Genomic DNA, 15,685 nt, shown 5'->3' with positions numbered 1-15,685 from the left:
TGATTGTTAGTGGTGTTTTTTAAAAGGCTATTTTTACTGAGCAGACAACAATGGTTTTTGTTATGTACGAGGTAGTTTAAAACTTTCCATTTCTCGGCTTCTTTCTTTCCTCAGAAACACAGCTTCATTCAAACCAGCTGGTAACACTTAAATCTTAAGTGTTCTTAAGTGGTTGTAGAAAAATGATAGAAATGATCAGAGTGATAAGAAGTGACCAGAGGACATTGTTTTAAGCGACTGAACGATTCGGAAATTGTTCGTCCTTGAGCAAGCTTGCACTTCCAACCGAATTGCGTCCATTGTCGCTCAAGGTGTTGCATTCACCCAGAAAAAAGCGAACATAAACGGAAATGAGCGTTGCCTTATTTTCTTAGGGGCTAAATAATCAGTAACAAAACTGAATTCCATTTGAGTGAAGTGTTTTTGAATTTTTAGAATTTCTTTGACGTCTCCGAATATCCAATATCATGCTGTCATGGTCACAACTACGTTTGCTAGTGTTTCTTTGTCTCTGTAGACGACCTCTCACGCTATGTTTGGTGCTTAGATAAAGCTATTAAAAATGGTATTTCCGACCAAACTGTAAACATACAAATTATGCTTAATTATTATAAGACTTAAAATAGTTGCGACGTTTGGCGAAATCCTTAACCACAGAATTTCTCAAAAATGTAATTTCTTTGCCCGCATGCCATGAGCTTCTGCTCAGTTAAATTTGTCAACAAAATAATTGCCGTTCTAGAAGCTTGTATATTTTGTTTTCATTCCGTGTTGTCGTCTACCTTTAGAATTCCATCAAAGAAGGTTACGCAAAGAGGTTAAATGATTACGACATTCAAGACGAATTATGATAATTGTTGGTGCTGCCATTCCTAGTGAAATCAGCAATCACTCAAAATTCTGACACTAATTGCCATAGCATCACTGTCTCCCAATAAATTAAAAAGCTTCATTACCTTGAACTTGATCACGATAGGCGTGACAGAGCAAGACGTATGCTTTCCGTGTCTACTTCTCGCTCATTTTCCAAACTCTAAGATTCAAATCTTTGAGAGCCTCTAAAGATAATGGCCGAGCAGACATGGCAAAATGATTCCAGACAAACACAGACAAATGGTGTACTCAATCTTTAAATTTTATTCACTTTCAGTTCTTCGCTATTCAAATAACAGAGCGAAGTGAAGGACCTGTTGTTTTGATTTAAGAGCCTTTTAAGTATTAAACTCAGAAAGAGCAACAAATGATTTTATTTACAGAGTATGACTTTATGGTTTCTTAAACGAACGTATACTTGACCTTGTTCTTTGAAATTCCCGCTCAGATCAATTTTCATTTGAGTATTAAAAATAATCCGGGATTGCTTCGATTTTTCTGTTTTTGCTTTGTTACCAGTCCAGAAACTCGCGCTTCTTTCTAAACCAATCAGACACTGATCAGATTCAAAGCTTAAACCAGTCGCGGCGTTTTCCCGCGCTTCAGGAGGTTCCTTGTTTTTACCTTTAGTTTTCATTGGCTTCTTGAGATGTTTTCCTTTGTTCTGATTGGCCCTTTTGAATAACTTGGTTTTGGTTTGACAACACACGGTCGAAATTCGCTTTGAAATGTTCTACATCGATAAATATGTTTGTTTCCTTTCATACGCGGCCTCTTTCAATTAAGTTTTTTCGTTTTCTCATTCTACTGAAAGTTTTCTTCTGTCTAAACAAGTTTTATATCGTTGCAAAAATGAACTATGGCGTTTTGGTTTGACTCAGCTTAATTTAAACACCTTAGTGTTAAGGTACATTATTGCATCAGTCTTTCCTTATAGGAAGCTAATTGTGCGAGATGCTTTTCTCAAAGTTCGTTTGTTCGGGTGGTTTACACAAGTGCATGTCAACGATTCTTCTGCAAGTTTTGCAGTTAACTTGGCAACACCACTGAACTGTACAATCGCATTTGTATTCCTCTACGACTTGAATCGTGTTGTACCCACGCCCACAACACAGAACATCACAGCTCCCATAATCCTCTGGCACGTTCTGGTTACAAATTCTTCCCGTGGTGCCAAGTGAGCCGGTGCCTGGGTTGCGAACACAATAATCCGGGAACTTCTCCAAAAACACGAGATCGTCTCGTGATGGTTTTAGTTGAAAGTCATCTCTTGCCGATAGGAGTTCGTTGCTCTTTTGATTAACAGTTACCATAAACGCTTTTTGATGTTTTTGTTTGAGAACGTTGCCCACTACGCTAAACGGAGCCATCGTTCTCCAGCATGTCCTGTATTCACAGGAGTCGGAAATGCCGTGACATTTGCACTTTATTACCATGTGGCGTTTTACAGCCTGTAAGAAACAAGATTAATATCAAAAGTCCATAAAAATAAGGATTTGCGGACCAGTCATTATTTATTTCCGGAAGAGAGGAGGAGGTGAAGGATTTTGGGGTGAGATTACACGATTTCAGGGGGAACGGGGTGAGGATCAGTCGTTGTCAACAGAGTACAAAGGGGGGGACTGTAGAATTGACTGCCAATTAACTACCAGTCAGGGGGAATCATAAAATTAATTAACGAAGAGCCTTAGAGGGGGATAAGGTAAATTTTATCATTACACTACTAAAATCATCGGACTTTCCCCACTCCCCAGGCGATATATCAAGTGACTGGTCTCTAACGGTTTTCTTTGAAATTCGACTCAAAACTTCAATGGTACGTTATGCGCGGTCGCGAATCAGCTGAATGCGGAAACCAAACGACTGTCTACACTGGACAATAAACTGACGTTAAAGACTTTAAATCTCAACCAATCAAATGTAAGACTACACTAATCATGACCTGGTCAGTTGCGTTTTCTTAAAGTTACCGCCAGCACAGCACTTGAACACTTCATTAACAACAGGAAACGTTCATATCAAAATATAAATACCTATGAAGTCAGAATAAAGTTAAGGATGAAACCTGGTGAAGCTACGAATTGTAAGGGGAAACTATTTAAAAACAGCACACTTGAACAGTTTAACTTACCCTTCGCCCGACCAAATTGTTGTGCAAATTCATCATTGCCTTCGCATCTGTCTCTTTTTCGAAAGAGTCCACAAACAGCTTTGCAGTCCTTACACCGTAAGCAATGTTGTCACTGCATCCTCCCCAATTGAATTCCTCGTTACTTCTACCGTCAGTTTTCTTTTCGCAAGAACAATTTCTCAGTTCGCCGCGACGACATGCTCGAGTTACTTGATGCACAACTGCGGCTGAAGTTATCGCGTGGACAAAAGCTTTCTCTCGACTTGCTGTCAAGAGCAATGATATACTGCCATTAAAAGTGGGAATTAATTTTCGATATTGTCGGTCGATGTCAGATAAACAAGAAAATACTTTTATCAATTGAGACTGGATGTAATTCGAAGAGATTTAAGGAATTATATGCAAGGTTTACCCTATAGGAGGAAGCTCGTGATCTGTTTACATTGAGATGCCAGCAAACAACAGAAAGATCTTGACACTCTATCGTGATAATCGTGTTTGATTTTAAAGTACATTGCACTTAAGTCGTTAACTCTACTATTCTATACTGTTAATACCACTATCCTCGTTAAGACCAATTAAATGAACACACATAAACCGTTTCAAGAAATTAGTTCACTAACCTTTTTGCATGACCTTTCCGAAAACGCTGGTGTCCTGTTCTACAGTAGAACAATTCCATCTTTCGTTCTCCATCTGTTCCTGGCATTCTTCTATACCAAGCTTTGCACCTTTCCCGATGTTAATTATCACATCAGGATTCTCGCGGCATAGTTTCTGATGATAACTGAGCAAATACGAGCCTGACATGTCTAGATTACACATGATTTTCGCGCCCAAAGAGAACACTCGAGACATAAACCTATAAAAAGCAAACAAACGCGTTAGTTCGCGGCCTCGGCGGTACGTTATCTGATCTGAACAGTGAAACAGTTGAATGACTTCATTGCCGTTTGCACTTAAGTGCAAAACAATCCGATTCATTTCAACTTCTTGCCGACTAGACGGTTGTTCTAAAAGAAAACCCACCACCAATGAGATGTCGTAAGAACTGGAAATGAAAGCAGAGCAAAAGTGAAAAGACAAGCCCTTGGTACTGATGTCATCTTCAATGTATCTCGAGCCTTCCTGCGAGAAACGAAAAAAAATGTGTCGGACTCTGCGTGTGGTCAATTAATTGAACATCAAAAATAACTGTCGCCACTATAACGACCATAATATATGTGTCGCGTCAATTCGTTCAGGCATAACCTACGGCTTCTAGAAGACACTGACTCAATGCCCATTGTGCCCAGTGGCACGAAGGGCGGAAACGAGGGTTTGCAAATGCTAGTTTGCAGAACAGGCATGTCATTCTTTGCATATTTCAGAAGCCCCTCTAGGCAATCGCGAGGCAAGTGCAAATGGTTAATCGCGCGCCAGAGGGGGAGCACGCTACCCGCATTTGCCTAAAAATGCAAGCTATCCATCGCTTCCTGTCTTTGATCAGCGGTTTAATTGAGATTTTCCTGTTTTGTAAGCCGATCTTTTTCTGTCTCTTTAATACGCCGCCATTTATTTTTCGCGCCTCGATAATGTTGAGAGATTTTATTTCAGACTGTAAGATGAAAATACAACATTAATTATAACAAGAACGATTTACCTAATGAAGCTATCAATCCGTAACATTTGAAGCTGAAAGAATAGTTCTCGAAATTCCATTTACAGGTTTAATTAATTTGTCAAAGGTGCATTCAATCAGTTGACGAATCTTTCATTTACGAAAGACAGCTTCGAAGCAGATATAAAAATTGTCGTTTATGGCAAAAAAGCGGTCTAAAGTACCTGCGATATACCGAATATTTGGAGAATAATTTTGTCTGGGTTAAAGAGCGGTGGTATCAACTCATTTAAACCAAATAAATATTGAAAAAAAGCATCAGCTGGTCGTCTTATTTCTCAACAATATTGTCTTAACATGTCGAAAAAGTGAAAAAGCTGTACCACGCTTCCTTATAAACTCACGATTTATTCGCTTGATTCAACAATTTTGCTATTACGCTTCGGTTGACTCCCACTCGCAATTCTCGGCTTATTAGAAGGAAAAATACTCACCGTCCCGTAGTAAGCACGTGGAACAGTGCCATATATGGGACGACAAACACGTGCTGCATACAGGTTTGCTCAGTTATGTATATATAAACGAAATCTCTCATAAATGTCGATCAAATTGAGAATAATTAACGTATCGTACAGTTTCCAACAAACAGCAACTATCATATGGCAAGGTTGGCTTGAGGTAAAGGCGAACGTCCTGATTGGTTCTTACTCAGTCGGAATCCTACCATACGACCACTTCCACGGAAACGGTCGTAAGCCGTGTGTTTCCGGTGAGTTTGTTAGGAGTCCTATATTATAATCCAGTTAATAACCTTGCTTGCTCGTGCCACATCCCCGGTCCTCAGGCCAGAATTCCCTAGTACGGCCCTCGCGCTTGGTTGATAAAAAGTTAATATTTTTTCTCAGAGAGCACGGTGACGAACCCTGCAATCTGATTGGTTCTTAGCGCGGTCCGTATTTTCCCATCTCTGCCCACGGTACATTCCTACCATCATCGCCAATTTTCGTCATTATATCTCGTTTTTCCGGCTGGGCAGTATTTTTAAGCAAAGACGTCGGTCGCTACCTCAAGCCGATGAATAACTTATTAATCCTCTCTTTTCTCTCTCTCTCAAATCACTTTGGTTTACAGAAAAAGATTAGATGTTTGATCAAAAGAATTGAGTATATTGTTGTTTATTCGATCAGAACTGTAGCACTGAGTGGTTGGGTGATGAGAAGATACAAATAATAAAAAATTAAATAAAGGACTAGTAAAAACTCCGTGTTGCCTTCTGCTAAGCTTGGCGCATTCTGCAATTCTTTTCCTCCTGTTGGCGTGCCAACATGTTCACATCAACTTGATGAAATTACTTAATAAGGTTGGTTAGCTTTCTTTCAACACCTTTGATCCTGTCGTCTACGAAATATTTATTTCTTATAACTGAATACAATGGTAAGAAAGTGTTCTGTGTGATAACAGCTAGCCTGACTGTTTCACAATATTTTGATTTCACTCACATCGTAGTAAAATATCTCCCAAAGGTTTTTTGCTCATCACTACCAGCTGTTTAATTTACGCATTAACGCCCTTTTGAGCACCTCCTGTCGAGATTTGGTGATGGTTTAAATAGAAAATGCTTACACTTACGAGCTGAGTTTGTGTCTCTTGGTCATTACGCAAATACATTCACCAGGCCGCCTTTCTAAGTCGTGTTTCGAGTTCGAATATTTATCTGATCAAACCTCATCACCGAATCTTGAAAATAATCAACGTTCGGTCCCAAAGAATAAACACTAAATGTCCTTGAAGGCTTGATTGAGCCCACAATACTTTGAAAAGCGGAGTGTTTTCTCCATTATTAAATGCCACTCTAACGTTTTCTTCCAACTTGGCCCGAGGAACCCGGCCGTTATGCGAGGCGAGTGTTCAAGGAGCGTGGTGTCTATAGGCGGACTGCCGTTTTTTTCTGTTAATTTTTTAGGTCAATATCTCCTATTTACCACCTATTTTGTTTGTGCCACAATAGTATTTTAAGGATTCCCCTCATAAGCAGTCAATTTTCTGTAGTGTCCCCAGCTATAATCGTTTGGCTACGACTGATCCCTCTCTGTTCACCCCCCAAAACAAATGCTCTAACCTTCCGACCCCCCGACCCCCACCCCCAAAAGCACCACTGCGTCGCAGCGGTGCCATTCAGTAGAGATTAGTGATTTGTTATCGAGGGCGCAAATATAAGTTTGGACCCTGATCAACCACTGGAGGATTAATTTCTAAATTAGTAGTCTTGCCCAGGCGTCTATACGAATCCGGCGTTTAATTTAGGTGCGGCGGTGAGTCAGTTCACCTCATGAGTGTATTTCTCTGTCTCCGGTGTGGTTTTTTTTTTGGTATGGCGATTTGTTCGGCATAGGAAACACATTAATTAAAGGAAGCAGAGAAACAAAAAAGCACATAATGACCACAGTGGGTGTCGAAGCGCATGACTTGAGCGAGGTAAGCGAAATAACATGTAATGCCAATTTCCGTTACCCCGTCTAACCTCTTCTCTACTAGCCAAGAATGCGCTTACTACAGATTAAATCAGTCAGAATAATGCGCGTACTACAGATTAAATCAGGCAGAATACATTACGGTAATTGAACTGAGTGGAGTGCAATTTGGTCCAAAATTGTATGCTTGATTTCAAAATCAAACGAATGCACAGCATGAGTTTGATTTGAAATCACAAGTATGATTTCAGACCGAAACTGCACGACACGAAGTTCAATTATCACTCCATTAAATCCATTTTGAAATCGCAAAATTGAGTCCCCCAGATACAGGATTTTTTTAACCTGTACAAATGTTTCGGTGATGCAAGGTGAGCTAGTTTATATAAAGTTGTAATTTTTTTTCCCTTTTTCCTTTAATTTGATTGGTTTCTTTAAACAATCGATTGACTGTTGTATTTTAGTAGAGCTTTCTCGTTGGCTGGGAAAAAGATGTGATTAAGAGCAGAAAAATTGTGCGATTCGTGAATAACTCGCACCAATGAGAGCCAATCAGATTACAGGGATCACCAGTGATTTCAAAATGGATATAACTAGTCATACAACACGTTTCAAACGTATATAGAAGTCATAAACTTTATTCGCGGTACCATTCTTAACATAACTACTGTTGTACTTGAAAGCACTTGTGCAAAAGCGAACTAACAAGTACTAGCTCTTTGTCTGAATATATATATTAACATTAATAATTATTATAATAATTAACCAAAAAAATCAAAAGAAATAACATTAGCTGATTTACATCGCTAAAATTAATCTCGTACTCTCCCTATACAATTGTGATCCCGATTTCCAAAATTCGAATGAAAATCGCTATCGAGCATTTTCCGTCCAAAGTAATGTAGTTTGTGCGTGTGCTCTATTTTTCCTGCTTCTTTTTTACTTAGAGGATTTTTTTTCAAAGCCACACTGGTCTTAGATGTCTAAAGGCTTTCAAGTCAAGTCTCAACACAATTTTTTTTTCTATTAGAGAGATTCAATTGAATGTCCTACGTAAGCAATTACACCAACCAATCAAATCACGAGATATAACAATTAGCTAATTAGAACTATATGTCAATACAAGTGACCAGCAGCGAGGGTGAGAAACTGACGCATGAGAACCAGTGTCTGGCAGTTGTTGTGGTGGCAGTCGTCGCGAGATTTTATGTTTTTCTAACAATCAGGTACTCTTTCAAAGTTGAGTCAATATAATTAACGAATCTTTCTAATATTATAGCGAGTGATTTGCAAACTAAGAATCGTGGTTTGGATGTCATCTTGTACTTACGAGAACACACTGTATATAATATATACAACTCCTTATAACAAGGAATACTAATTGGTCCAATCTGGATTTTTTCATTCTTTAAAATAAATTTATTTTCATTTAGTTTTTAGTGGCAATTTGATTTCGAGCTTTGATTTTGTAATTAAGAATGTTTAGTATTGTTACCTTACTCTTCGGTGATTCCACAAAGGAAAAACTTATTTGGGGTTTATCGTGGCAGAGCATAATCGTGCATGAACTTGACGAATACTGACCGATAGTTTGTACTCAAATTATTTCATATTTTCTGCGCCATCTGTCTGCGGAGGCTGGAAGCAATTATCATAAGCTTTTGTTATCTCTGTGGTCGCTGTCGAGGCTGTTGATTGATGCCCCTCTTTTCTTGTTCTTCCTGGCCTTTCTTCTTTGAGCTCTTTTCCTGGACTGATTATTTGGCCTATTTTGATCTCTGCTCTCTGAGTTTGCCAGCGCCGACACATGGCGACCGGAGCTGTTGTGCTGAGAAGAATCTTCCTCGGGCGATTTACACACATGCTTGTCAACAGTTCTCCGACAAATATTGCACTTCACGTAACAACACCAGTGAAACTTGCAAGCGCATTTGTACTCCTCCTCTACTTGAATCGTGTTGAATCCGCGCCCGCAGCACAGAACCCCACAGCTCCCATGACCCGGCGAGGTCTTGTTGCACACTCTTCCCGTGGTGCCCAGCGAGCCCGTGTTGGAGTTTGGGACACAATAATCCGGGGACTCCTCCAAGAACACGAGGTTATCACGTGAAGGCGTAGCAGGATAAGTACCTTCTGCCACGACCAGTTCATTTCCGCTTTGATCAACTGTAACCAAGATGCCTTTCTGGTATCTGTCTCTAAGATAACTTCCCACCACACTGAAAGGCGCCATAGTTTTCCAGCAAGTTTTCACTTGACATGAGCCTGATACTCCATGACATTTGCAATCCAGAATGGTGTGCATTTTAACGGCCTGAAAGAGAAATTTACTCCTCTTAATGCAAAGAACAAAAATCAAAACTTTTTTTCCTATGAAACGTACCTTGCAGTATTTCCTATTTTTAACAACAATTAAAATTGGAAGAACTCTTCGAGACGTTTTCGGTAGTTATCAATTCGCTCTAGACTTTTTCCGAGCGTCTTCGAAAACATGATGATCCATAGAGAGAGATGTTTTTTTTCGTCTTGTCAAAAGCATAGGACAAAGGAAAAATTGCTTAGGGTTTATTCCATGAGGAATCGAAGCTCAGACCTTCCAATTCCATCCTCAATGCTCTACCACTGAGCCACAGACACTCCAAGGTGAGCGAGGTCTATTACGAAGTTTATATGACACGCGTCCTGCATACTGTTAGGATCAGCAATGTCGATAGCGTAATGTTTGTAGATAGAAATAAGAGAGATTGTAAGTTTTGAACTCGGTAAAGAACTAGGGAAATATTTTTTTTGATAATCCATATTTGCAGGAAAAAATCTCATTTTGACCCTAAAAAAGGTTAACGAGTAAATAAAGTTTCATTGTCATTTATACCAAGCTTTCCAAAACGGTTGTCCCTTTACTGACTCTACACCGTGACATCAGTATTCACCCTATCCATACTCTTCTCCAGACATTTCTCTTAATCCTGACAAGGAAAATTCGTTTAACACTTCTATCTTAGTAGGTTTGGCGACCACTTCCTTCATTCTCTTGTTCTTAATGAATGATTCACAGTATTACTGTAGAGAGAGTAGCTACTGGCCACTCTTATGAGCTTTATTTGACCAGACGTGCAATAACCTCAGACTGAATTCTTCAAAATATTACCTTCACAAAAATTTGGATTTCATTATCAGACTAATTTTGACTTCCACGACATCGTATCTACAATATCATAACGATCCATTAAAGAAACAAGTTATCAATATTTTCTAAATGTTTCAGTTGCCAAAACAAAAAAAAGTTTCTCGATAATGAGCCATTAAATAACTTGAATTGTGCACCGCAATCACGAAGGGCAGACACGATAATATATCACTAATCACGAGAATATACTTATCAGGGTGCAAAACAAAGGAAATATCAAGACTTGACGCATTTTCAATTTGTAATATTCATCATTTTACCCTATGACCCCTAAGGGTGACTAATTTCTCCTTACAATATAAACCCTGAATCAAACATTAAGGTCATGAGAATAAAGGAAACGATCAACAACTAAAGAAACTCTTGATTGTTTAACAAATTCTCCATGTCAGTTCTTAAAAAATGTATAGAGAACAGTACGGAGAATTTGCATACTGATGTTAGCGTTTAAAGGGTTTAAAGAAAATATCCTCTAGCTGGCTTATGAACAAGAAATAGCAAACTTTTAGTGGAAACAGTCATAAGAGAGTTTAAAAAAAAGGGGCGAAGGGTGCGGGTTGCTATTGTACATGTGATCTCTTCATGATATGATGAAGGAACAGGCTGTGAAAAAAACATCTAGTTATGCTCCTTAATGTGAATGAGACGCTGAAGTAGCTTTCCCCTGCTGAAAATCATGTTTGTTCCCCCTCCGAAAGTATAATCACATTGATTGAAAAATCCGTTGTTTTTTTTTTACTAACATTTTAAAAATTCCTGAAAATGAAAGAAATCCGGAAAGTCGGCGATATTGGAAAGACATTCCGTCCGAATCTTCTGATCAAACACAAGAATAAACAAACAAATAAACTGTATACTGATTGCAATACAGAGAGTCCATTGATCGCCTCCAGAAAACGTGAAGGCATTTGATTACAAACAGTATCAATATCAGTATTATTAAGGAAATTGTTTGCGGTTTATTCCACTCAAAGATTTCTACTCAAGAACACAGGAAGCGAAAACAAAAAAAGACAGTTTGCAAACCTTAACCGCAACTACATGCGATAGTTAGGCTTCGCCTTACTTTAGGAAAATATCTATATCCAAGCTTATTGATGTATTTAATCGATTGAGATAAATTTAAGAGACACTTCGCGAGCGTACTTTGAATGAAATTTCCCACGAGTTTGCTATATTTCAATTCATGACCCTTTGCCCTTTAATTACCTTAACTGCCCTCAGAAATGTTTCGTGATTTACCTTAAAAGAAATATGCGCATTCGTGACTTTTTTTCCCTTGATATTCGCCTGTTTTGATCGATTAGACCACAAAGAAATTTTTAGCATAAAATTCTTGCATTTGAATTTGACAAAGGTACTTGAAAGTCTGACTTGGAACGTTCCACAAAATTGCGGAAAAGGTTTGAGTATCAACGAATTGTTTTTCAGTCTCCCGTTAAATAAAAGCTAAGAATACTCATGAGTAAGTTTCAAAGATACACCTTTGTAGAGTAACTTATTGTCTTATCTTAACATTACAACTGCATACAACTGTATACCATGTAGCCATCTAAAAGGAGTTGTTAAGGCTCGAAGATTATGTATAACACTTTGGAAATTTTCGCGTCGCGGAAGCGAAATCACAAGCGAAATTTTCAGCAAACAAACTGAGAAAGTTTTCGTGCTGTAAACATTCCTTTCAATCACGTTGCCAAAGTACTTCACATGCTTTTAGTTGAACTTTAGATTTCGCTTCCTGCGCTCATAACGTTAATTTTCAAAAAAGGGTTACTTTGCTCTCCCAAGCAGAACTAAACATGCGTCCGTAAAAAGGAAACACACTCTTTTAGGAAGTGACGATGTTGCGTGGATTACTAAAATAGGCCTGCGATCGAAATGATTGAGATAAGCTACCAAATTTTTCTGTTTTGATTGTTTGCGTACAAACAAGCAAAATTCAAGGATGGTCTGCGTTAAGCAATGTTGGACAAGGTAATGGCTAAACACAACTGCGAAAAGTGCTGAGTAGTTCTGACTGAGTTTCCAAAAACAAGTATGACTCAAGATAAAATTAAAAAAAAAGTGTTCGATTGCGTCAATGTAAAAATATACGGACAATTTTACGAGGCCGTACCTTTTCTCGTAAACACCCACGATTATCACAAGATTACGTTTGAAAGCAAATTCTTATCCCAGAGTATTGTTCGTCATAACACACTTGGGAAATGAATGAATTTGAAGAATTCATATTGAATGAAGGAACGGGTCAAAACACAAATAAACAGAGCTTTTAAAACTTGTGTTAAGGTTATCACCCAAGTACATTTTAAACGAAAACATTTATAACAGTCTATTAAATTTGAAGTACTGTTTTGTGGCTATTGGTTTTGGTTGTAATAGGCTAATAAAAAAGCAGAGAAATTAGCAGGTTTACTGACCCGTCTTCCGACAAAGTTGTTGTGAAGATTCATCTTAGCGCGTGCGTCTCGCTCTTGTTCTCGGGAATCCACAAACAGCTTGGCAAACCTCAGACCGTAGGCGACGTTGTCGCTGCATCCTCCCCATTCGAAGCCCTTCCGACTTCTTCCTTTGCGATTCGAATCACAGGTACAATCGCTCAATTCACCTCGACTACATGCGCGCGTTACTTCGTGTACAACACCGGCTGATGAAACGGCGTAGACAAACGCGCTTTCCCGACTCGCTGTTCAAAAAAATAAATAAATAAATAAATCAGGCACCTATTTAGTGAATCGGCACTGATGCGGCAAAAACATGAAGAAGGGTTATCATCTACACAGCGGTTGTCTCTGAGCGGTGAGATTACAGATTGTCTGATATAGTGTAAGAACTTTGAGGAGCTCTTGAAATGGTGTTGTGTCTAAGTACCACACCGTTTTGATCAATTGAAGAATATTTCGTTTGACTTTTTCAATCATTAATTGCCATCGAATTACTCTGGAATTAATGATCAACAAAAAAATTTCCGTAATTATCTTAAACCCGTAAAAGTTCAGTAAAAGACGGACTTTTTTCACAGACGAAGATTTACCTCTTCTCATCACTTTCCCAAAAACGCTGACGTCTCGCGCCACCGTTGAACAATTCCATCTCTGGTCTTTAAACTGTTGCTGACACTCTACGACTCCGAGTTTAGCCCCTTTTCCAATGCTTACCATAACATCGGGGTTTTCTTGACAAAGTTGTCTTTGGTACGTTACCAAACCGGCGATGTTATTACACATGACTTTGGCTCCCAGTGCATACACTTGGGACATGAACCTGGTGAGAATTTACAACAAATAAAAATATCAGTTAGTGCAACTGTTTCTCATTCACGAGGTGAATAATTGTCAACACTACCCAACTAATTCGCGCGCTAATCGAGAATTAGTAACAAGATTTCGTATAATCTTCTTAGCGTTAAAGTTTTCAAGAAGAACTTACCACCAGTGAGATGTCGAAAGTAGCGGAAATGTAAACAGGGCTAAAGTAAAAAACCAAATATTTAGCGTCGGCATTGTGAGTAACTTTACCAACGCAGTCCTGACGTGCGTTATAACAAATCTGTGTGCTTCGCTGGTTCAAGCGATTAAAACTGTCGTCTGTGTTGTAGGAACTATATATTTCATTTCTCAGGCCATTGGTATGTGAGTTTGAGGTATTAAAATTACTTCACAATAGCGGTTAAGACAGTACGAGCATAACAGATTGCTGATTGGTTGAGAGACTATAACTTGAGTTCAATTAAGGGCGGCTCTCTTGAAGTTAACAACAAGCCCTTAAGTGCTATTATTCATGCAAGAGCAAGCTTCTCTAAGTTGCGCACGAAGATATAGTGTAGAAAATCGACCGCTCAAAATTTTGGTCGAAAGCTCTCTTTTGCCGGACTCCAGTGTTCCCATTGACGAGCCGTCTCGATAAAACGATGTTAAGTACGTTAAGGAACGTTTGTAATTGATACTGAATGAGGTCTTTTTATTTGAAAGCCATTATACTAAAGCTTCATGCAAACAATAGAGAGCTTTGATAAGTTTGTTTGTATATTTAAAGCACTTACGCTTGTTTAATGTCAACACTGATAATTTGTATCTAAAGTTCACACTCAAATTAATTTGACTTCGGGTAGATCTTCCCCGCAATTACACGCCGACGATATTCGGCCTGATAAAATTGTAAGGAGCTGTTGCAAGTGAAATATTTTTGTCTTAAATGCAGGTGGGGTTCTATTTTGCGCGCCACCGTTCAATTCTATTATCTTTTGTGAATTATTTCCTCAAGAGTGCGGACTTCTTTGTGCAATTAGCTTTCCTCATTCAATTGTAAAAGGGTGTCGCATTTTTACTAATGATCGTGTTAAGATCATTAAGCGGCGTTTAGAGAAGACGAACTAGGGAGGTTCAAAGTGGAACAAACTTTGCAGAATATTAATTTTCGTGTCGTGTTTCTGAACCTTACTGAATATGTACCAAGTGTGTGCTTACAGAAACTATTTCTTCAGAGAGAACTTATTGTCATCTTTGTCTGGACAGCAGTGATGATAAGTCGGGAACACAAAACCGCTATTCTCGACCGAAACAATATGACTGCTATTACGTATACTGACAAGATAATGTTATTGCAAACTCTTAGGTTGTTTGCGTACACGTTGTTAAGTTTATTGCCCGCACACGGTTCATGACGAGAAGAAGGTTTGTAATTTTGCAATGGTCTACACACACTTTGTTTGGCTTTTACAGAAAAGGCACGGCGCAAAATGAACTCCCCTTTGAAGAAATTAGGAAATGAAATCATAAAAGGCCGGAGGTGTGTGGCAAAGAGTGAAATGATTAAAGCACAGCAAGAGAAAAGAGTGGGTTGTTGTCGGCAGACACCTCCTTCATTAGCTGTACAGAATTCATTACGCGTTCTTTTCGCAAATCTATGGCCAAGCCACAGTGGAAATTACGTGAAAGAACTCACATTTAATTACGGCGGACACCTTTAAAACTGACGGCTTTACGTCTTCCGGTTGTTACTCTTGGGACGTAATCAGACGTCAAAGCCAGACCGTTTAAACAAGTAGTAATTCGCAAAGTTGACCCAACTTTCGCATAATTTTTACTTCACATTCGGCGGTTTTGAAAACCGTGTTTAAATTCAAGGGTTAACTTCGGTTAGATTCCTTCAGCAAGTTCTGTGAAACATTTCTGCATGTGTACTGTTCTGTTTTTTTAATAAACTCATCAACCAAATAGTCGAGACAAAAAAGACAACAGTCATGGCTGGGAATAGGTGGGCACCATCTTCACGTTCTTGGTTACTGTTTAAATTCTTCTTGAGTGATATCACGTAACTCAACTTTTAAACTTGTCCTGATGTGGCGAGTGTTTGCAAGCCGCGAGCCTCCACAACAAATGTGTGAAAATCAATCTATTTATCACTCTATTAATTTTCCGACT

General features: G+C 38.8%; 2 protein-coding genes across 2 annotated transcripts; both read right to left on the bottom strand.

Moving 5' to 3' along the window:
- Positions 1–1,119: 1,119 nt before the first annotated feature.
- Positions 1,120–4,173, bottom strand: LOC131773825 (protein Wnt-2b). The gene is made up of 4 exons (XM_059089782.2): positions 4,034–4,173; positions 3,628–3,866; positions 3,005–3,270; positions 1,120–2,324 (listed from the first exon to the last, which is right to left on the bottom strand). The coding sequence occupies exons 1-4, from the start codon at positions 4,108–4,110 to the stop codon at positions 1,815–1,817; spliced, it is 1,092 nt and encodes a 363-aa protein (XP_058945765.1). The 5' UTR covers positions 4,111–4,173; the 3' UTR covers positions 1,120–1,814.
- Positions 4,174–7,723: 3,550 nt separating this feature from the next.
- LOC131773817 (protein Wnt-2b-A) lies at positions 7,724–13,841 on the bottom strand. The gene is made up of 4 exons (XM_059089772.2): positions 13,692–13,841; positions 13,297–13,526; positions 12,683–12,948; positions 7,724–9,389 (listed from the first exon to the last, which is right to left on the bottom strand). Exons 1-4 carry the CDS (start codon positions 13,763–13,765, stop codon positions 8,727–8,729), a joined length of 1,233 nt encoding a protein of 410 aa, XP_058945755.1. The 5' UTR covers positions 13,766–13,841; the 3' UTR covers positions 7,724–8,726.
- Positions 13,842–15,685: the final 1,844 nt, after the last annotated feature.

The sequence above is a fragment of the Pocillopora verrucosa genome, chromosome 14, assembly GCF_036669915.1.
Source record: "Pocillopora verrucosa isolate sample1 chromosome 14, ASM3666991v2, whole genome shotgun sequence".
Taxonomy (NCBI): domain Eukaryota; kingdom Metazoa; phylum Cnidaria; class Anthozoa; order Scleractinia; family Pocilloporidae; genus Pocillopora; species Pocillopora verrucosa.
Note: the sequence above shows the minus strand (reverse complement) of the source record. Positions and strands in the feature narration are given on the sequence as shown.

Bases quoted from the DNA above. Each gene is read 5' to 3' on its own strand.
- LOC131773825 (XM_059089782.2), bottom strand. From the start codon at position 4,110: ATGACATCAGTACCAAGGGCTTGTCTTTTCACTTTTGCTCTGCTTTCA. The intron at 3,867-4,033 runs GTGGGTTTTCTT...TGCTTTTTATAG, and splicing joins CTTACGACATCTCATTGGTG to GTTTATGTCTCGAGTGTTCT. The intron at 2,325-3,004 runs GTAAGTTAAACT...TGTTTCTTACAG, and splicing joins ACAATTTGGTCGGGCGAAGG to GCTGTAAAACGCCACATGGT.
- LOC131773817 (XM_059089772.2), bottom strand. From the start codon at position 13,765: ATGCCGACGCTAAATATTTGGTTTTTTACTTTAGCCCTGTTTACATTT. The intron at 13,527-13,691 runs GTAAGTTCTTCT...AATTCTCACCAG, and splicing joins CTTTCGACATCTCACTGGTG to GTTCATGTCCCAAGTGTATG. The intron at 12,949-13,296 runs GTAAATCTTCGT...TTTTTTGAACAG, and splicing joins TGGGAAAGTGATGAGAAGAG to CGAGTCGGGAAAGCGCGTTT.